This window comes from Desmodus rotundus, chromosome 1, assembly GCF_022682495.2.
Source record: "Desmodus rotundus isolate HL8 chromosome 1, HLdesRot8A.1, whole genome shotgun sequence".
Taxonomy (NCBI): domain Eukaryota; kingdom Metazoa; phylum Chordata; class Mammalia; order Chiroptera; family Phyllostomidae; genus Desmodus; species Desmodus rotundus.
Window position 1 is genome coordinate 9,510,543 of NC_071387.1, and position 21,946 is coordinate 9,532,488.

The following is a 21,946-nucleotide window of genomic DNA, read 5'->3' on the forward strand; positions in this document are numbered from 1 at the left end:
CCCCATCTATAGAATGCAGGTCATGGTAGAGCCTCTCTCCAGAGTTTGAGGACTGACTGGGATATTCTGAGCAACACCCAGCCCGTTGAGGGTGCTCCAAGATGAGGGCCCCTTCTAGCCTCCCTTTCCTGTGAAGAAGCATCTCCTTCTCGCCTCACGTGCGCAGGACAGAAACCTCCTCCTCAGCCATCGTGTACAAGTCCGACCTGTGCAGCATCATGCAAAGAGCATCCCTCCAGATAGTAGCCTGGAGCTTCGAGTTACCTCTGCAGATGCTTCGGGGCCCGAGGATCCCAGGGTCCCCTCTGTGGGCCCAGGGCTCTGCCCAGTGTTGTTGGCACAGAGCAAGTGCTGTCAGACACTAGTGCCCGCCCTTTCCCAGCTGTCCTTGCTGAAACTCTGAAGCAGAGGCAAGCATTTGATCCTCCCCAACGAGCAAGATCAGCTCTGCTGAAGGTGGACGAAGAGGATTGGAGATAATGACAGGAGTTGGGACAGGCGAGAGCTGTGCCTGAGAGAGCTAGTTGGGCATTTCAAAGGAGACACTCCACACAAATATGGCTTCAATACACCTCTTTTTGGAGGCATATCAAAAGAAGCCCTCTTTTATTTCCATACCTTGCATAATAGCAGCTTTCCAGTCCCGAGGAGTTAGAGGAGCCTTGCTCCCGGCCCAGAGGCCCTTTGTAAAACCATAGAAAGCTTTGTCTTCCTCTCCCAGCCGGGGCTGTTTCATGCCCAGGTCAGAGCATTGATGTGGCTACTGGCCAGGAAAATTAACCAGGTGAACTCTTTCCTCGTTAAACAGTGACAGAGTTTAATTGTGAATGTTCTCTTTTACCCTCTTCATTCCTGACAGTGTATCCGGTTGGGGCCGGTCCCCAGGACAGAGCAATCCCCAGCAGCTATCCAGCCCCTTCCCCCATCGTGGTTGCGGGGCCGCCTCTGTGTGAGCTAGACAGGAGTCTGATGGGAAGGGGCGATTCAGATCACTGTTCAGGCACAAAGGATCCAAGGCCAGCTCTCATGCCTCCAGCCTCCCTCCAGCATACCCCACCTTTTCCATCCCTCAGAAGGGGAGGCGGCAGGGACCTTGGCCCCCTCCCCAGGCAGGTTGCCTCCCCACCCCGAGCTTTGTATGCACAGTGCTTCACCTTCAGTGATACTGGTTGGTCCCTGTGGCCTCAGGTATCTGTGTTCTGCTTCCTTCCCTGTACCATAGTCCCAGGTTGGGGTCTGGTCTGTCACCCCACTGACTTGGACATTTCACTTGTGTGGTGATAGGTAGCACCTATCCTCCCCCCCGAGCCTGCTTTCCCAGCAGTAACATGGGGATGCTGCTTCTGATCTCAAAGGATGTGGAAGGGATAGTCCAAGGTGTGACCTCCATGGGTACTGAGTAAATCCCCACATTGGATCTTAACAGCCAGCCCCTTCCCACATACATCACAGGACCCCTGCCTCGCCTGCAGTTACCTCGAGATGAACTCTTTGACCCTCTTCTGAAGGCTTGTCATCTGCTGCTGTGTGTGATTCAGGGGAAGTCTTTGCCTTCCCTCATCTGTGAAACGGGGTGATGACCCTCATTCCAGCACGAGGATTCCCCGGGCTAGCAAGATTGCCGGTTAGGCACCAGGGACAAGGCTCCGCCCACCGTGTAGGGTGCCCCACCCCCTGCACCCCCTGCACACACTGCGCTCTGCCCCAAGTCAGCTCCTGGCAGCCGAGCATTCTCCCCCCAGCAGCCCCGTGCAGGGCGCCCGCTCATCCATGCCACCCAGGTAATTAAGTTGATATTCCAACAGGACTTCCCCTCCTGACCTTTTGGAAACGATGTGTTTTGCTGCATCAACAAATTAACTGCAAATCAGATGCTATCCTCATAAATGTGGGTTTCATATCCAATGAGCATACTCACCTGGCCCACACGGCTGACAGATAAAAATGCCAAGGGCCAGGCAGAGGCCGTAGGGTTCCTCCCTTCCCTGGGACATCCGTGTCAATCACACGTTCAGGCTTACCCTCGTGTCCACACCGTCCAGTAGTCACTTGGCCGGAGGTGGTGAGTTGAGAATGTGGAGTCCTGGGCAGGCCTCTGTGGCTGGAGGGTTGCTCTGTCCTTAGATGCCCACCAGTCCTCCTCCCACCCATCTTCTACCCCAGGGACGTCAAGACCTGTGACAGTCTCCCGCCTACATCCACGCTTAGACAGTTTAGAGCCTGTATTATGTGGGCCCCCCAGCCACTCTGAGGTCCTCCCTGTCTTCAGATTCACCCTCACCCTAGTCTTGTCAGACCACAGTGGTTTCCCTGCACCGGGCACCTGAATTCCCCACCACTCCATCTGGTAGGAGACCCCCTCCTTTATACCTCCACAGACTCAGCACTCCTCTGTCCCCTCCGTCAGAGTGGGAGCCCTGTGAGGGTGGTTCATGGGTGTACCCCTGTGCCTGTATAGAGCACACTGGGCTGTTTGTTAAATGAATGAACAATTGGATCACGTGCCTCTGGAAAGCACCAGAAAGAGATGCTCAAGTAAGGAAGGGGAAGATGGCCATTGTTCTCTCTTGCCAGCCTTTTCTCTAAGGCACAGATCTCTAACAGCAGAGGCTAACTTCAGAAGCGACAAGGAACGGAAGAGCCATGTCAGGAAGGATTCCAGATGACTTTGGAAATCGGGGTTGACGAGGATAGCACAATGACTGAGAATTCCCGCTTATTTTAGTTCCTGCTACTAGCTCTGTGACCTCGAATAGCCCCTTAACTTCCTGTTCCCTGTCTCTATAGCAGGGGAATAATTATTCTCTAACTTGCTTCACCAGGGGATATGAGGCTCAAAGGAAAGAGGAGAAGTAGAAATGCTTTGAAAGGGAAACACATCATATAAATAGAAGAGATTACTATTAAAATCCAGTTTCCTTCAATAGTGCCTGACTAACAGTGCACTCCCTTGGAAAACCAAGGTCCTTATGTCCACAGGGCTTTTCTGGGAAGACTTGTGGGTCCAACAGGAGGAGGACAGAGGATTGGATGGTCCCAGTTCCTCATTAGGATGCTGGGCCAGAGCTCCACACAGCTGTATTGCACTCCCATAAGCATCCTCACACCAGGGCTTGTGGCTCAGGAGTTATTTCTGTTTTACATAAGAATCAACTAAGACTTAGGTCAAATAACTCACCCAAGTGGCAGAACCAATAATTGAACTCAGCTAGAAAATGACAGAGCTGAGATGTGAACCCATCCATGTCTTTCCAACCCAATGTTTATTTCTTGTGTTTTAGCCCAAATACTTGTTGTACTCTAAGAAAGCTATTTTTCTGTGATGTAGGCTAAATTCCATTAGAACATACATTCTTTTAGGATAATGGATGTGTCCTCTCCTGAGTCCCCGTGACCTGGTCCTAATAGTTATTCCTCAAAAGCACACAGGAGGAATTGTTCCAGCCCAACTAAACATGACCTTCAGGAGGGCAGCCGCTGGTTTCGATCATGGAAGCCCCCACCCCGCCACGGCCAAGCCCAGGAAGGGCCAGATGACTCGTATGATGGAACTCTTCTTAGCAACAGGTTGCTCAGGACCCAGCGTTTTTGAACTCACTTAAAAAGCAGTAGTCAGTGCAGCCACTTCGATCCAGTGAGGGAACTGAGGATCACATAAACGTGATTTCTGTGCCAAGGTGCCTGGTCTCTCTGTTCTCTGCTTTTGCTTTAGGGCTCTTCTCGTTTAGCCGCCTCCCCATCCAGCAGTGGGAAGAGCACTGGGTTCACAGTCAAGAGGCCTGAGACCTGCTCCCAGCACTCCGCATTACCAAGTGGGGACCTTGAGCAAGTCACTTGACCTCTTTCCAGTCTGCTTCCTTGTCCCCAGAAGAATATACTTGCAGCCACTAGGGCCATGGGAAAAGGCCCTGGGCTGTGGGCTGAGGTGCAGAGAAGGGGAGAGCAGGTCTCTGCCCTTGGGGAGTGCTCTTGATTTACCCAAACGACATTCACGGGGTCCTGGCCAGCCCTGCGGCCTTCCTGGGCCCCACCTCACTCTGTCATAGTCCCCACATGCAGTCCCAGTTCAGCTCCCAAACACTGGGGCCACATTCTGGAAAGTGGGGTGTTGAGTTGATTCTTCCCTGGTTTCTCTTTACCCCCTCTTCCTATCCACATCACGCCACTCGTTCACCTCCTGTTCTGGTATCCTCAGGGTACTTAGCTCTCCCCAGCCTGTGTCCTTAACTGTCGTCCCACCCCTCTGTTATGGAAAGTATGGCCTGGCAGCCCCATGACGGTATCTTCTCCAGGAAGGAAGTGCACCCACGTCCACTGGCCTTGGGGAAGTGCCATCATACACCCTGCAGTGGGGCCCTCATGGTCATGCTAGGGACATTTGTGCCATATTACCCTTCCCTAGTGTCTTTATATCCCCCGGGTATACCCTGCTGGCTTCTAGGTTGGATGTGTTTAAGGGGATGCTTCCCTCCCACCATTTATAAATTCAATTGCCAAAGAGTCAGCACTTCCTAATGACAATCAAAGGAAGATTAGTTGATTACAGGATCTGGAAAACTAACATTTGTTGAGTTTCTCTGTGTGCCAGGAAGTTTTAGCCAAAGATCATTTGCTGAGCACCTATTATCTAGTGTTATACTAGACCCAAGGAAAAATAGAGAAATGAGACTAGTGAGCCAATAATTACAACCAGTGCACTCTGAGTACACCTGGCGGGAAGGAGGTGTGCACATGACCCACACCGTGCAGAAAAGGACAGGGAAGGCCTCCTGGGGGAGGCAGTGCTTGAGGCAGCAAAGGCCAAATAAGCACCAAGGATGAGACAAAAGGAAGTGGGAGGGTGTTTCAGGCAAAGGAACCAGCATGGTAGCACAAGAATGCATGAGGCATTCTGGGAGAGCTCGTGGGGTAGCCACGGTGGCAGGAGGGCTGTGCCGGAGATGTGGGCAGGCCCAGTATCTGGAGGGCTTTGAACACTGCACGTGGCATTTTCCAAGGGGTTATTAATGGGTATTACAGGGAAAGTGAATCTGTGTTTAAATAAATTAGGGAAACAGAATTTTTAAGAAAAAAAGCAGTCTCTTCCCAAAAGCAGCCTGAGGTGACCTCTGAAAAGGTTCACTATTCACTTGACCCAGAAACCCCACAAAATCATGCAAACCAAGGGGTTCAAGTCTTCGCATTCACTTTAAGAACACTTGTGAAACTGCTTGGGCCATCAAGGGTTTGTGTATCCGAAAACTCACCGAGTATTGAAGGATGTCGCTGTGCAAAAGCCATGTGTCCCATTCCATCGTTATACAGTGGAGTTGGTAGATGTGCCCAGGCCAAAGAGTGGGGCTGGACACAGGGTTGGGGGCCTAACAAGAGTGCTGAATTTTTGCTGCCCGTACTTAAAAAGCAAAGAGTAACACTGAACTTCAGGGTTTAGATGGAGACTCTCTGTCATTGAGCACATCCAGGCGAACAGAGCTCTCGATGCAGCACAGAACTTACAGAGCCCGTGGGCGGACACACCGAGATGACCCTACTGAAAAAGGGCAGGTTTTTCCTCCACCAGAAGAGGAGGTAGCACAGAAGAAAAAGATACCCCAATAAAAACTAAAGAAACAAAACCTTGTGGCCCAGGAGTAAATTCAGCATCAAATAAATGCTAATTAAAGGTTTGGTTTTTTTTTTTTAAGGAAAGAAAGAAAAAGAAAAAAAGGAGTTAATAGGGTTTTACCTGTGTAGGTGGATTTTTTATTGCCACGACTTCCTTTGCTGTGCCAGCGGCCATCATGAATCTCCAAAAGGAACAAGACGATGCCAGTGTTTCCCAGACTTGTCTGGCTGGAAACCTCCTTTTCTCCCTTCATACAGTGCGTCTCCCGAATGGTGTTTCTCAGAATATACCTCGGGAGAGCCAGCCTTCCACCGAGATGATTCAAGCTGGCAAGTGGAATGATAGGGCATGTGCTGTTTTGTTTAAGTCCACTATGGAACAAGTATGGAAGATGGGTTGGGAAGTGGGGAAACCTGCTCATGTGATAGTTGCTGGTGTCTCCTGGCAGCGTTGTGAGAGATCGTGGTGAACACCATCTCACTGAGTCTTCCTAACGGCCCCCTGGGGTAGGGAGTGCCATTACCTGCAGGTCCCAATGAGGCTGAGATGGTTGAAGCCACCGTCCCATAGGAACCCAGAGGGCAAGCGGGGGGCTGAAGTTCAGTCTGAGACCGCGTGCCTCCAGAGGCCACCTCCTGAGCACTCTGCCACACTGCCACCCCTGCCAGCAAGAAGGGAAGAGGCCAGGTCATAGGTGATGAGGGTCACAGAGCTGGAAAAGTAGAGGACCAAGCATAGGGTAGCAGATGGCGGGGTGGGGCTGTGTGTGAGAGCGAGGCATCTGGGCAGGGGCAGTGGCCTGTGCACCCGTGGAGGGCGGCTCCCATTCCCTGTCCTCTGCTTTCCTCCTGATGAGCTGTGTGAGTTGGGAGGCTCAGTGGGTGGTGTGCTCCACCCTGGATGGCCTCCAACTGAAGAAGGCTCACTGAGCGAGGGCTGGCCCATGTCCCCGCTAATGGCACAGCATCTGGGAAGCCACTGTCTCTTTCCATCCAGATGAGCTTTCAGTTCCCCTCAGGCCACTCTGATAGGCCTGTGCAGGGATCCAGGGCCCTGGAGACATGGCCCCTCCCCTCCAGGAGCTGGGCTTAGAGAATGAGTTGTGAGGCAGATTTGCTCTCTGCAAGGTCCCTCCAAACAGCTGAAGCTCTAAAGCACTGTCCCAGAGAAATGTCACGGAGCCACACATGCGAGTCACATGTGGAATTCTAATATATTTAACCCAAATATCCAAAATGTTTTCGTGTCAGCATGTAACCATTATTAAAAGTTACTGAGATACTCTGCATTCTTTTTTCGAACTAACCCTCTGGAATCCAGTGTGTGTTTTGACCTTACAGCATGTCTTAATTCAGACTCGCCACATGTGGCCACCGGCTCCTGAAGTGGGCAGTGCATGCCTAGACTCTGTCGAATAACAATGTCCCTTCATAAACCACGTGGTTGAGTGTGCAGGAAGTAACTGGGGGTCCCCACAGGGTTTGCTGAGGGCCCAGGTCTCCGTCTTGTGGGCTCTTCTTCTCCTGATTCTGCCTACCGATCTCCCACACTGCTCAGGGCATCAGAGGGGCAGGCTGTCGAAAGGACAAAGCTTAACTCAAGATAAAGAGCTTGAGAGTAGAGCCAGGAAGTCTGTGCTCTGTTGTTTTTTATTCAGATCCTGGTTTCCAAAGCCAAGCATTTTGTACAAATTTCGTTCGTTCATCCGACATTTATTGAGCACATGCTTTCTTCCAAGGCACAAGGATTTGAACATTTGAAGGGTAGTGGGGTCAAATATATGGTGACGGAAGAAGACTTGACTTTGGATAGTGAACACACAGTGCTATGTATACAGATGATGTATTATAGATGTGTACCTTGAAACCTCTACAACTTTATTAATCAGTGGCACCTCAATGAATAATAAAATTTTTTAAAAGGAAAGATAATGGGACATGGGGCAGCTACTGGCTATCCGTGGTAAGTTCCATGTAGCAGGGAGTGCCTGATCCGGGCACAGTCTTAAAAGACAAGCGAGTGTTTGCCGGGCAGATCAGGGTCAAGCAGGTCATCTCACTCACCCAGAGGGCAGCGGGAAAGGAGGTGTGAGAACCCAGAACCTGTGGGGGTCCGTGCAGGTAAGCATGGCTGGGGAGGGTCTGCGTGCGCCACGGCAGAAGCCAAGTCATAGAGGATTTCGCATGCTAGCCGAGAGCTTTGTTGCACCATTGCCTGAGGACAGGGAGCAGGCAGGGTGGGCACGCAGCAGAGGTCTCCGGGCTGGGGTGGGACATGGTCATTTTGCACTTCAGAAGATCCTCCTTGGCTTGTGTGGAGAATAGCTGGAGCAGACCCAGGCAGGGGCCAGGCTGGAAAGAAGAAATTAGCAGAAGGGAGGGTGTCAGGAATGGAACATGCAGGACCCAGAGACCCCGCCGGCTGGTGTGAGGGCGGGGAGCAGGTGGTGTCAAGGGTGGGCCTCAGGCTATATGGCTTGGGGACTGGATGCTTACTCTTGAGCTGTGTGCAAATGCATCACACCGTCTCCATGTGTACTGATGTTTTAAGTTTCGCTTTAATGCAGCCACAAAGACTCCTCCGTCCTACTCGCCCGCCGCCTCCCAAGATACAGCGCTCGAGGCCCGTGAGTAGCCAGTGGTTCTGTCCCCCCTCCTAACATTGCCTGGGCCGCTGTCCCCGCCTGACTAAACCTCCTCGGGAGTTTGAACTCAGCTGCCTTGCAAAAGAAAACTGGGGATTGGGGTTTCCAGCTTCCCTCTCTGCGTGGCATGAACCCGAACTTGCATTTTCTGGGCTTCTCTCTCCTTTTCGTGAAGCAGCTCAGGGACTTGCAGGGCAGAGCTGGAGGTCGCGGGGGCCACTGTGTGGTGTGTTTGCCATGTGTGCTGCACTGGAGCAGATCTCTTAGGTTTTTAGCCCATGAGCTTCCAAGCCTTGCTCCAACCACCTCTTCTCACAAAGTCCGGCATCAGGGGTCTCAGTTCCACGAGATCGGGGTTTGGCAGTTCATTTGATGTCCCTCCTAGGGGCAGAGGCTCCACCCCGAGAGTGTGGCACAGCGCAGACAGAGACAGGTGTTCCTCCTCTGGCAGGCCTCACATGGAGCTCAGCTTCCCATGTGATGACATGCAGTAAACCCACCAACACCTGGCAAAGAGTTAGGCAAGAGAGGGAGACCCATCAGTCTTTTTTAGAGAAATGCTGTGGAAAAATAGCATGTGGGTCCCAAATTCAGCTGCGGTGAAGTCATTTGCCTTATAAGCTCAGACTTTGGCCGTGTCAAAGTGTAATAACTTTAGCAGGTTCCTTGCAAGTGGGAAGCTTGCCAGGACCATTTGATGAGGGCCATGTACCAAGAGAAGAGTCCGTTGTTCACGGCAGCTACTGCTGCAGCCAAGCAAAGGAGTCAGGTTCCCACCTGGTGGTGATCAGGGTTTCCCACCAGTGGGCATCGCAGCCGCCTCCCTCCAGTGCTCGTGTCCAAGTCCACCTTGTGGAAAGCGTGAAGGCCATGGGGTGCAGGTGGCCAGGCTGAGCTGTCTGTTTTTAATCTTCGGGGCACACACCCAGCATTGGCTGGGTGGCTGCTCTCTGGGTGATGTAGGATAGTTCCAGGGTACCTTCTTCCTTCCGTTCTCTACCACGTGTGGGAGATAGAAGGCCAGGATGGAGGCTGGGGGGATTCAGACGCCTTCACCTGTGGAAGACAGGATGGATCTGTCCTGTCTCCCACCCAGATGGTGACTGGCACAGCTGTCAAGGGGCTGGAGTGTTTCTGCTCACTATCATTGGGAGGAAGGCACAAGTAGCACCAAGAGACCACTTTGGGGGACAGGCAGCCCCTTCTGGGCCAGACCTTCTGTGATTCAGTGACAGTTTTGTACAGTCATCAGCAGCATAGATTTGGGGCGTAGGCAGAGCTGGACTTGAGTACCGAAGCTGTGTGACTTGGGGAAAGCACTGAAGCTCTCTGAGCCTCTCTCTCTCTCTCTAACATGCCCTCATTCGCAGAGGCTTTTCGTAGATGACATTGTAAAGCACCTAGCCCAGTGCCTGGCACACAGTAGCAGTTCTTAACCTTCCTAACGGGTCCTTAAATCTTACAGCTTCTAAGTAAGGATGTGGTTTCTTAATAACCACCATTTGCCTAGGGTTTTTCCAGTCAGCAGATCATCCTTAGGCACGTCGTCTAGATGAATCTTTGTCAACCACTCTGACTAGGCACTGTCTCCGCCCAGTTTACAGAAGAGAAAGCTGATGCTTGGTGACCTCGCCCACGTCCCTCAACTACAGATAGGAGTCACCAGACCTTAGAACCCACTGTCTCTCCAGCGTACCAGGCTTCCTGGAGCCCCCATCTCCATTTCCATGGAGTTTACGCTCATGTAGAGAACGGGGCAGAGTTTCAGTTGAGGGAAAAATAACCAGCGTCCAGCTGGGCTTCTGTGGAATCTCTAAGGCATTATCAGGCCCTGGAAGGGATGCAGAGGTGAAGAGTTAACATTTGTTGAGCATTTTTTTGTGCCTGGGACTGTGCTAGGCACTTGCATAATTGTTTGTTTTTACACCAGTCCATAGCAGGCAGATGCTGTTTCCCGTTTGCAGCTGAGTGCACAGAGATGGTAGGAGGCCAAGCCAGCTGGCCTTCGCACCCAGGCCGGTCTGTGCACTGCCTCGCCGAGCAGCCTCTCCTTAAGCCATAGTCACCCAGTGGGTAGCGCTCAGAATTCCCAGGACAGACTGAGGCCCAAGGTAGGCAGGGACTCATAGAAAGCAGCATACAGGTCAGGGCTTCTCTCCTTGGGAAAACTCAGGTACTGGAGACAGAACCGTGGACTCTGCTGCCTCGCCAGTGTGGGGACTTGTGCAGTATGGGGGCACAGAGGGGGCCACATCCTCTGGCCCTGAGGGTGTGGGAATGCAAGTGTGGCCCTGAGAGAGAAAAGCCTGCTGCTGTGCTGGAGCAGGAGGCGACTGGTCGGTCCCCTTGGATTATGGCGCACTAAGAGGCAGGGTGCTGGCAGAACCAGCTCTCGTGGGCATGGGAATCAGAAAGGCCTGCCCTGGTTTGAGTCACAGCTTGGCCACTTCCTGGCTCTGACTTGGGCAAGATGCTTGCCTTGTCTGGGCTTTAGTTTCATCATCTGGAAAATGGGCTTAACAACAACTACCTGGTAAAGGTGATGAAGTCATATGCAAATAGTGCCTAGCACAGTCCGTGGCATGAGGTGGGCACATATACTCAACTTCTGCCAACCTGAACACCTTCTGCCAAGCAGGGTCACTGTGGAACTAATTTGGGAGTCCTGGGAGTTTTGTGCTTTCTGGAAGCTGTGGTCCCCAGTGCCCCAGGGTCTGTTTACTCCGAATGAACTTATGCAAATACATCCAGTGGGCACCACTGCACACTGGGGGCGAACCTGGAGGACATGGGGTACAGAGCCCCCCAGGGGCCTCAGACAGGGCAGTCTAACAAGCTCCCGTGTCACGAGTCACTGGCCGCAGCTGGACTTTGCTGTGTCAGCCAGCTGCAAACATCCTGGGCAGAAGTGTAGCCATCGGCCCAGGCTGGCGGGAGCCTGGAGGCTAGCCACTCAGCCTCTCTGGAAGGAGCTTTGTAGCCGGGCACCTGTGGCTGGAGTTCAGATGTTACTAGAGGGTTTAGATTTGCTTTTTAAAAATAGAAAAAGGCAAGAGCAGAAGAAAGCCTTGCCAGTGTCTAGTGGACCAAGGGGAGTGGGCTGGGGCGTGTGGGGGAGAGGCAGGCTGTGGTCGGTTGCATGTGAAGTGCTTTATAAGCTCTGTATTTATTATTTCTTGCTCGCCATCAAAATCAAATGTACTCAGTGCTTTTGTATTCAATACACATTTAACCCTGCCGACTTAGATTTCTCAGGTTTTAAATCCGGTGGGGAATTGGCTGGTTTCCCAACTTTCCCCTCAAGTCCCCCTTGAACAGAGCTCAAAATCCCTGTTTAGCATTTTCTCCCCTGGCGATGCTGGGATCCTAACACTGGCGGGGCCAGGCAGGCGCTGTTGTGCATGTGGTTTCTTCCCTTGTCCCCAGCCCCTGCCTTTCCTAAGCACCCCAGAAAGACGGATGTGACCGCTGAAATATGACAGGCCCGTTGTCTGCATCATCTTGTGATTCAGGCTTAATTAAACCATTTTGTCTCTGTGTGTCTTTCTTGGTGTGGCTCTCTGTAGTTCTGCGGCCGTGTGTGTGAGTGTATGTGTGTGATTGGTGCATGTGTCTACGCCTCGTGTGTGTGCCTCTTGAGTATGTATTTGTGAGACTGTGTACATGTTGGCATTTCGAGGCCTCTGCATGTCTCTGGGTGGTTGTCTGTGAGTGTAATTTTGTGTCTGGCTTTGTCCACGCCAATCAGGTATGTGTAGCTCTGGGTATGACTATACCGGTGTGGGTGACTGACTGTCCCCAGGCCTGTTGTGCCTTTCTCTCCCTCCCCTGCCTTCCCTGCCTCCCTGCTCCCCTCCTCGCCACCCCCCTCTCCTGCTCTGTCTGTTTTATCATCCCTAATGAAGCAGTCTTCTCCATCGATCCTGCTGATTGCCAGCCCATTCCTTTTGTTTGTTGGCGCTGAGCCATTCAGCGGCACTCTGACAGCTCAGCTCGTCTAATTAGCTCTGTTGTTCTTTTTCCCCATGTTTCACCACGTTGCAAGTTCAGTTGAGGTTGCCACAAACTTAATCCCTCCATTTCAGCCACAAGTTCACATTCCTAACCCTCCTTTATTGTAGCAAGGAGCAGCCATGTGCAAGGACAGGCTGACAGGCCTTAATGTCTGCCCTTTCCTGAATCCCCCACCCCAGGGCCCCCGGGGCAGGGCAGAAACTCTCCCTCGCCCCAACAGCACCCCGCCTTTGTGGTGAGAAGTCTGGAGGAGCGTTCCAACCAGGTGATCCTGTTTACTAGCTGCCTCTGGCTCTAGTCCGGAAAAGCAGTTCACAGTTAGAACGGGTGGGGGTGTATCCATTCATGTGCCCAGCAAATGGTGGCTGGGTGTCTGCTTTGAGGCAGGCGCTGCGCTAATAACAACGGTAATAACAGCAACACTATTATGCACTGCTTAGATTCCAAGCAGTGGTGCTCATTTGCTTCTAAAAATCTTGCTGAGTGACCACTGGAATACCAGGTACTGAGCAGGGAAGCTAGGCAAGGGTGAGGCCGTCACAGATCAAATCTCCTAAGTCAGAGACGCCCCACCCTGGCTTCCTTTTGTTATTGACAAGCTCACAGATAAGCAAGGTGAGCATTTATGGAGCCCCACCGCGTGCCAGATAAAAGTCAGTGGAGCTTCACAGTAGCTCCACAGAAGAAGACAGCAAGTTTGGTGGGATGCGTTTGGGGTTTTATTGTTCCGGTTTTTTTGCCACATCTTTCAGTTTCCAGAGGAGGCTGAGATCAGACTGGCCAATCCACAGGAAAAACTTTGGTTAGATCAGACATGCAGGAACCAGAGGGCCTGGTTAGACTCTATAAAGACTTGTCTTTTCTGCAGTCAACTTCTGTGTCCTACATTCCTAAGCCATTGTGCTGTGTTGCCCACAAATTGCGTGGGGGTGGCATTCAGAGAAGAGAGCAGGTAGGAAATGGAGTTTGCGCGTCCCCTTCCCTGTCCTGTCTGAGAACCTCAGCCATGGTGGCATCTCCTACTTGGTCCCTCACCTGCAGGGAGAGAGCAAGCCCCCGGCACTGGATACTCAGTATTTTTATTGGCAGTGAAACCCGCAGGTAGCCTATCTTAGCTTAGCTCTCTCCCGGCCCCTCTGCCACTGGAAATGTTCAGAGATGATCGTGCCAAATTTAAAGCCGTGTAATGTTGATTACACCAAATGAGTATCCTTCAAGAGGCACCTAGAAATTCTCAGCCTGACTCCCATCGCGAGCTCCGCTGGGGGAGAGGGTGTCTTTTCTGTGAGCCCTCGCCTTGGCTTTCAGGAGCAGTGGGTTAGGGAAAAAACAGAACCCAAAACCCATCTTGCCACTGCAGCCCGGCTGTGGGTTAGGAAGGTGTGTGCTTCACTGTCAAGCGCACCAGCCCGACCCATCCAGACCCAACCCAACCCAGCCCTCGGGGGAGTAGCCCAAAGGTGTTCGGAGTCCAGGCTGAGCCCTGCTCGGGGCTGCAGGGGATGCCCTGGGGAGTAAAGGTGATGTTTTTGTCGCTCTCCAGTGCTATTTGCTTTCTTCCCCTCCCTCCCATTTAGAGAGGAAAAGACACATCTTGTAATTCAGTTGTAAAAAGAACAAAATAAACATGTGAACCCTAAAAACAAAGCCTGAGTGAAACCTTTTTTGTCCTACCAAACCAGTCCCTGGGTTCTAGAAAAAGGCGAGTGGGACTTAGCTTTAGGAGGGCCCCCTCATTCCGGGTCCCTTGTGGACAGAACCTCACTGAACCCTCACGGCAGCCCAGCGGGGAGGCAGGGGAACTGTCCCCCCTCCTTGCAGGTGAGGAAACCACGCCTTTCAGAAGACCCGCTCCCATTTGAGGGCCACATTCCGGTTCACCTGTCTGCTGGACACTCAGTGGCAGTGTTTCCAGATGAACAGAACCTTTGTGGCCCGTACTGTGCCGATCCCCCAACATTCATTCTGGGGCCGCTTCTCTGACACTTTAGAAAGTTCCTGTATGGCTTTTCCAACTCACTCCTTCTTGGGGATTTTTCCCTGTGCCCATTCCAGGTGCGCCCTCCCCGTCCACACGTCGTTAAGAGACCGAAGAGCAATATCACGGTGGAAGGCCGGAGGACGTCTGTCTCGAGCCCTGAGCAGTGAGTACCCCACTGCTCCCCTCCCCTCTGTCTGCTAGACCAGTGAGTGGGCCAGCACCTGGTGGGGCCCACGGCGCAGCCCGGCCTTGGGAAGTCTTCCCTGGAGCTCGCAGTGGGTGTCTCACAAAGGGGCCGGTCAGGAGGAGGGCTTGATCTTCAGTGTTGGCTCCTGCTAACAGCTGTCACACCAGCGGAAGGCCCCAGGGGCCAAAGCGCCGGCCACCTGGGCTGCATTTTGAGCAGTGACGCCCGAAAATGTACTCGGATAGGCTCAGAAGGTTCCAGGCCTTTTCTTATGCTGAGATGTAAGGTCAGGAGGAGAGTTAGGAACCAGGTCAAGGAGGTGACTTAATGAGGGCCTCCACCCTCCTGGCCCTGGGGCACTTGAGGCCTCTGGGGCTCAGATTTATACACAGGGCTGTCCCATCCACTGCCCCACCCCCACTTCGCTCCCCTGTGCTTTTCCACCTCCCTGGTCCCAGAGGTCCCTGGGGCAGGCACCGGGGTTTACACTGAGCACAGGACCTGCCTGAGGGTCACTCGCTGGGTACCTGTTGGATAGATGATCACCGTGAATGCTGAGGCAGGCGTGCAAGCCGTGGCCAGAGCTGACTGGATGGGGTGAGGCTTAAAGCTTCAAGGCCCCCACCCCCCATCTGGAAAAGGGACCACGGCTTCCAGCAGAGGGCTGCATGGCTTCCCTTTGTCCCCACGGTGCGCAGACCATGGGCTCTGCCCAGACACACACTGGCTTTCTGTGATGTTGGTTGGGTTATTTGGGAAACCGAAAACATTGCCCCAAGGACCCTGGAGTCCCTTGGGTGAAGAGGGGGACACACTTCCTACCTGCTCTACCCTCAGAAGGGTTCGCAGGGAAAGCAGTTCAGGGAGATTGCGGGCCCCCTGCCAGAAAAGGCGCCAAGGGAAGAAATGATTCTACATGTCAAGCTGTGGCCTGACCCAGGATGCAGTGTGCCCCAGCGCCCCCGGGGTTCTCTGGTTTATAGTGCTGTGTTGCTCGAGACTGTTGTGGCAGCCCCCGTACCTTGCCCAGAAAACTGTAGACTGTGCGTGTGTCTGTCTGTCTGTCTTGGCTGTCCACTCTTTGGAAGAGAGGACTCCTGAAGTTGGGTGGAAGTTTAACTTTTGCTGACAATAGGATGGTAGGAATATTGTGAAATCGGTTCCCTAGCCGTGACAGGCATGGATTGTGATTGCCCCCTTGTGGAGGAAATGCTGCATGGCTTCAGAGTTCCTCCGGCCCTAAAGATTTTTCCTTAGGGGGATGAAATCAGTCACTTTTCTTTAAAGCCACCACTTTAAACCTGGGCTAAATCTTTTAGCCACCACACTGCAGTACAGGGCCACCGGCCTGTAGATGTGGCAATGCAAACCCAGACTACCCTGCACCGCACAGAACAGCCCCAGACCAACATCACCGCACCTTCTGCAGACGAGCATTACCTGTTTTGTGGCCAGGTTCCCAGTTGGAGGTTGGGCTTCCCAGTCGCATCTGTTTTCGCTGTTGCTCTTCCAGCCTGGTGACAGGGGAGGCCTCTAGCGTGTCCCTGAGAGCCAGTTCCTGGTAATGCCGTCTTCCTGGTTGTGACCAGAACTGCGTGGGCATCACTGTTCGTTTCTTTTACAGTGTGCCTTGTTTTAGATTTCTGTTAGGAAGCGCGTGGGGTTGAAATGAGCCACTGGGAGCGTGGGGGCTTTGGTGGGCTGGCACACTGGCAGGGATGTAAAACCAATGACGGGTTCTCTGTGACCGTATATCACAGGTCAGGAGCACATCGTTCCAAGAGTTTCTGGTCACATTCCTTTAATGGTGGGGGGCTGGAGCTGTTCTCCCATTATGCCAGTGACGTTTCTGGTACAACCCGGGTGTTCTCCTGCGTCTGTGCCCGCGCTGCCTCCCCCCACGCTGTGATCCTCCACTTCCAAATGCCACGTCACAACAGCACTTGGATGTGTTCGTCTCGACTGTCGTCAGCTCCAGCTGGCGAGACCAAGTTCTTGAAACACAGGAAGCATCCAGCGGAAAATATTTTAATAAAACAGACTCCTCACAAAATATTGTTCTGGGGAGGAAAGAAGCCATCTCCCCAATCGATCTGTCAGCGTCGTGTTGGGAGACACGAGAAGACAAGCCGGCAGGCAGGGGCCAGATCCTCATGGGCCTCTGCTATGGATGGTTCCGTTTGGGCCCACGGATCAGTGCCTGGCCCTTTCATCTGGCCTGGATTTTCTTGAACCACAGATCGTGGTCTCCACTGGGAATATCTAAGTGCATCAGAAATATAGAGGATTTGGGTGACAGAAAGAGATATAGGATCTTTGAAGTGGAGGAAGGAACTCAGTCCTCCTGACTTCTTGCCCCAACTCTCACTTCAAGTAGCCCCTTAAGTAATCACCCTTGTGGTCAGCGAGATGGAGCTGATTAAGAAGAAGACGGCCTCCACGGCCTCCAGCAGCAGGCTGCTCAGCGTCTGGAGTTCATCAAGGCCTGGTAGCATTCATTGGCCGGCAGCACTCTGGCCAGTCCGTGCACTGAAGTCCATTTCTTCCCTCCAGACGATGTCCGTCGGTCCTCTCTGAACCCGCTCATAGCTACTAGGCGCGGGCTACGTAGGGTTTTCAAAAGAAGCTTTTAAAGGGAATCCCTGTGCTGACTCTCAGTGACTTGAATTTTCCCAAAATGAAATTTTCTCCTATGTCAGATTTTCTTCCTGAATCGATGGTAGGTGTCCTAACCCCTAAAAACCATTTGATGGCAATTGGAAGAACACTTTGGAAAGATTTCTAGCAAAAGCATTCCCTCTGTTTTTCACTAGCTAGTTAACACTAGCTAATTAATATTCAGTGATGATTTCTCCTCAGGAACTGTTAGCTGCTTCCATTATTATTCAGAACAGGCTGATGGAGGGCCCAGAGCACTCCCTGGGGAAAAGCTGGTGTTAGGAGGGATCAGGCAGCATGGGCTGGGGGTCAGAGGCCAGCTGGCAGCAAGTACAGTCAGCACCTCTCATGTTCTGGGCCCTCTGAGGTTGGTGCTCCTTTCTCCTTCCATGAATGGGAACTCAGGCTCAGAAAATGTGTCTGACCCGGGCCCCAGGGTCATCCAGTGCGAAAGTGGCGGGGCCAGGATGCCTGATGGCTGCTTGCTGTCATTCTCTCAGTTACACTCTGTGGGGGTCCTTTGTCAGTCTGGCTTTGCCTAGACAGCTCCGGATCCTCAGGTGACTTGTCCTGACGCCACCCTTCCGCTCTGGTCCCCTGGAGTTGGGAACTGGAGCTGCTCAGTTGGCTTCCTGCCAAAGAACCAGTGTTCACTGGTGCTTGAGTGTTTCTACCTGGGGAAGGAAAAAGAAGCGACGTTTACTGAACAGCGCTTAATGTTGTAAAGGATACGGGGTGGCCTTCCCCTTTAACAGATGCAGAAACTGATGGGGCTCAGAGAGAGACTTTCGGTAACTTGTCCAAGGTCTCAGAGCTAGAAAATGGTGGGATCAGCTGTCTGAGGACAAAGGCCTCACCCTTTCTTCTGCACCATGCAGGCTTTTTGTTATAAACCTGGTTATGACTGTGCTGCTCTGAGTGGCCAGGATAGCGGCAGCCACAGGGGACACCATGCGGCTCGTGGCTCCCCCCCCCCCCCCCCCCCCCCGTTAGAGCAGGCCTTGGGGGTTTCGGCCATGGTGTGCATGGCTGCCAGACTCCAGCTTACTCTCCTTCCCTCGTCGGGTATGGGGACTGCCCATAGAATGGAAGCTCAGAAGGAGCTGGTAGAAGGCTCCAACTGGCAGCGCTGTGCTCTGTTCTGGCCACTCCTAAGGACCACACACAGATGGCAGAGGCAGGGAATAAACTGCTGGTCCCCAGGTGCTTCTCTCGGCAGGGCTCCCATTCTTCATTCACTGTGGTAGGGGACGGGGCAGCAGCCCTCACAGTCTTGCTGAAGGTACAGAAGGCGATAGTAACATGCAGCCTTCACCTTATTAAATCTTCACAACTACCCAGAAGGGTCAGGCTGTCTCCTGAGTCTTAAAGGTTAAGGAGCTTGTGGTCTGCATACATTGGACCGAGATGCACCCAGTTCCGACCAGCTGCACACCTGTGTCCCAGTCACATGAGCTGTGACTGGCTGCAGGCTGGCTGTTCAAACTTTCATTGTACTGAGTAAGAACAGTCCAGATTCAGCCACCAGAGGCCCACAAGCCATTGCCCTACTTGCCTCTCGGGCCAGATCCACACAAAATCTGCTCTTTCAAATAGTTTTGTTTGTTCGTAAAAAATGACCCAGTGGCCATCTAGATGATCTGAAAGTCAGGGAAGAGACGATTTCACTCTGAATCCCACTACTTCAGCTACTTACTAGCTTTCCTGCAGGTTTCCCCGGCAGTCATCTTGTGCCTGCATGCAGCCCGTCCCGTGGACTGGCCCCGTCCTTGGAGTGCCTGTCCGTGTGACTGCAGAAGACCCATCAGTGTGCGCATGTCACCACGCCCCTCACACTGAGTCTGCAGACTGTTCCCATTTTCCCAATACAAAAAATGCCAGAGTGACCTGTTTTCTCACTTTATATCATTATAAGAAACAAAATGGCCCTGGCTGGTGTGACTCAGTGAATTGAGAGCCGGCCTGCAAACCAAAAGGTCATGGGTTCAATTCCCGGTCTAGGCACATGCCTGGTTTGCAGGCCAGGTCCCCATTTGGGGGCGTGTGGGAGGTAACTGATGAGGTGTTTCTCTCTCTTTCTCCCTCCCTTTCCCTCTCTCTAAAAATAAATAAATAAAATCTGTAAAAGAGGGAAAAAAGAAAGGATTAACAGCTGCTGTTAACCAAGGACTACCTGTGAGCACTTTATGTCCACCATTTCATTAAATCCCCATGAGAAAGCTCATGGGGATAGGTGTCATTAGCTCTGTTTTCTAGAAGCGACCAAGACCTGAGAGATTGTCACTGCCCTTGGTAACACTGTGAGTTAGTGGCAAAGCTGAGCTTTAAATATGTCTAGCACCACAGTCTGTACCCTAAACCAGTAATAGAGGCAGATTTCTGCTCCATATTTTTAAATAACTTAGTAAGAGATTTGTATCACTTTATGCCCCCACCCAAACTATGGGGTCCCTGGGAATCTGGACCTGGGGGGCCCAGGGGAACATATGGCTGGGGTTAGAAATCCTTCTGGCCAAGGAGATTTCTGTAGGTTATGCTGGCTGGGCAGACGGTCTGTCCACCAAAGAGCTAGCCCACGCTGCTTTAGGAACTCGGGAGTCTGGTCATCTGGATTGCGTGACCCCAGCACCCAAAACCCCAGAAGACTGAAATAAGATCAGAGGAGCTGCCAGAAGCATTTAGTGAGCGCTCTGCCCAAGGCCCGGATCTCAGAACACTTGGCGGTTGTATCTGCTCAGGCCGGTTACACAGATGCTCTGGCCAGGGAGAAGGTGATATATGCTGTTCCACCCAAGTCTCCTCGAGGCCGGGCTCAGCGCGGCCTCAGTGGTGGACCACAGCCGGCCTACCTGACCCACAGTTGGGCCTGGGGTCTGGTCAGTAAGCTCTGCTGGGGTGGTGGCCCAGGTGCACGAGGGGGCATTGGCATCTGACAGACCTGGGCCAGACCCTGGGCAAGTCTCTTTGCCTTCTGTTTGTGCGTGTGAGTGTGTGTGATTTAATTTTTAGAGGGGAAGGCAGGGAGAAAGAGGGAGAGAAACATCAATGTGTGGTTGCCTCTTACATGCCCCCTAATGGGGACCTAGCCCACAACCCTAATGGGGAGGCATATGCCCTGACTGGGAATCGAACTGGAGACCCATTGATTCACAGGCTGGCACACAATCCACTGAGCCACACCAGCCAAGGCTGCCCTCTATTTTTAAACAGGGCACCTATTAACATCCCAAGGAGCACGACTGGGTCATCTGCCCCCAGCAGCCACACTAGCATCCTAAGTTACCCAGTCTCCCCTCCTGCCATCTGCATCCACTGCTGCAGTCTCAACTCCCTGGACCCCTCATCCTTCCCACACCTACAGTTTCCTGGGCTTCCGCTGATGTAGCGCAGACCTGCAGTGTGATAGTTTTCACCTCACGTGCAGAGCCGTGTGTCCCTCAGCTCCCGAGCCAGAGCCTAGCCCAGGCCTCTGCTCAGGGATGTTTACTGAATGAATGAACAAAGGAATCACTGAAGGCAGGTTTGAGCTTACTGCCCAGCACCCTGGAGATGGGGGAGGGATATCAGTTAACAACCACATATGTGTGAAAAGCACCTACTGTGTGCCAGGTGTGAATATGAAGCTACCAGCACCTCCTCTGCGCTGGCCCTCTAAAGGCCAGAAACTGCCATCAGCCCCAGGAGCAAGTCTTCAAGGTGCCAGCTGGGTCCTGAGCCCCAGGGGGCAGGGGTAGCTGTCTGGGTACTACCCCCTGGCAGGCTGCCAGGACCCACTCTCTGAGTGTCCAGGAGTCCAAACACTGAGCAGGAGGCCACAGACCCAATTAGCAAGGCCAGAGGCTCCCGCCCTGACTCTGGGCTCCTCCCCCCACCACAGCACGTCTGGGCCCTGGGGACAAAGCCAAGCCAGAAGCCAGACATGGAGGCTGAGCCTGGACTGGAGAGGCAGGAGCTACCGAGGAGCCCCAGGGGTGTGCAGGGAAGGACCTTTCCCCAGGAGCTGTCACAATCCGGGGAGTTAGTTCCCGCTGAAAAACCAGGCCCTCAGGGTGCCCGAGGAAAAGGTGTTCCATCCTCAGGACGGTACTGATTATTGGAGATGCCACGTCACCTTTTCTCAAATGCCTGTTTCAAGCCCAGCACTTCCACACAGTGTCATCTTGCTTAACCTCCCCTGCTCCCCAAAGTCTTCACAGTGAAGGCATTGTCCCCCGTTCAGCCGTAAGGGAACCAAGATGCTAACACCCAAGTGGAACGGCCTGGGTCTGGGATGTGCGCCTGGATCAGTGGGGTCCCACATCCAAGGCCACTGCTTTCTTGCCTGATGCCCCACCTCCACCACTGCTGCCAGAAGAGACTCGGGCTCTCAGCAGACAGAGGGCAGGCAGAGGCCGTCTTCAGAGTGAGGGAGAGTTGTTCTTCATAGTTTTTCTTCCAGGTAGGGAAAGTGCCCCGAGGTGTCCCCGTCCCATCTTCCCTCCACCAAAGAGCCTGAAGCGTGGGAAAGTGGGGCAAAGCCTACACCCTGTGCTTGGTCCTCTCCGCCTCTGTGGGTGTCCACTGTTGGCCTGGGGAGGACTTCTCAGGGCATCTGGGCCATGAGTGTGGACATGTGAAGTTGACGCTAGTGATTTTGTTAAAAGAAGGAATGAATGAACATACAAGTTGATAAATAATTAAGAGGATGGATGAATGAAGATCATAAAGGTAAAGGACACAGCCAACCCAAAAGAGAAGAGATCAGGGCCCAGCCAGGAAGGCCTCTCTGCTGCCTGCCCAGCTCTCACATCACCCCTAATCTTGCATGTGGCTGGGTTCTCATGCAGGTTCAAGGTCCTGTACCACCTGGTCCCATCC

At 52.9% G+C, this 21,946-nt stretch overlaps 1 protein-coding gene across 5 annotated transcripts in view; it reads left to right on the forward strand.

Moving 5' to 3' along the window:
• The window catches only part of DENND1A (DENN domain containing 1A), a 492,157-nt gene that overhangs the window by 458,128 nt on the left and 12,083 nt on the right, over positions 1-21,946 (forward strand). For 3 of the 5 annotated variants that reach the window (XM_053920814.2, XM_053920818.2, XM_053920824.2), the window contains 2 exons: positions 8,172-8,231; positions 14,319-14,407. In XM_053920814.2, the coding sequence (XP_053776789.1) occupies positions 8,172-8,231; positions 14,319-14,407 (149 nt within the window). The remainder of the gene's footprint in view (positions 1-8,171; positions 8,232-14,318; positions 14,408-21,946) is intronic. The other 2 variants (XM_053920816.2, XM_024562055.4) reach the window with 1 other exon arrangement.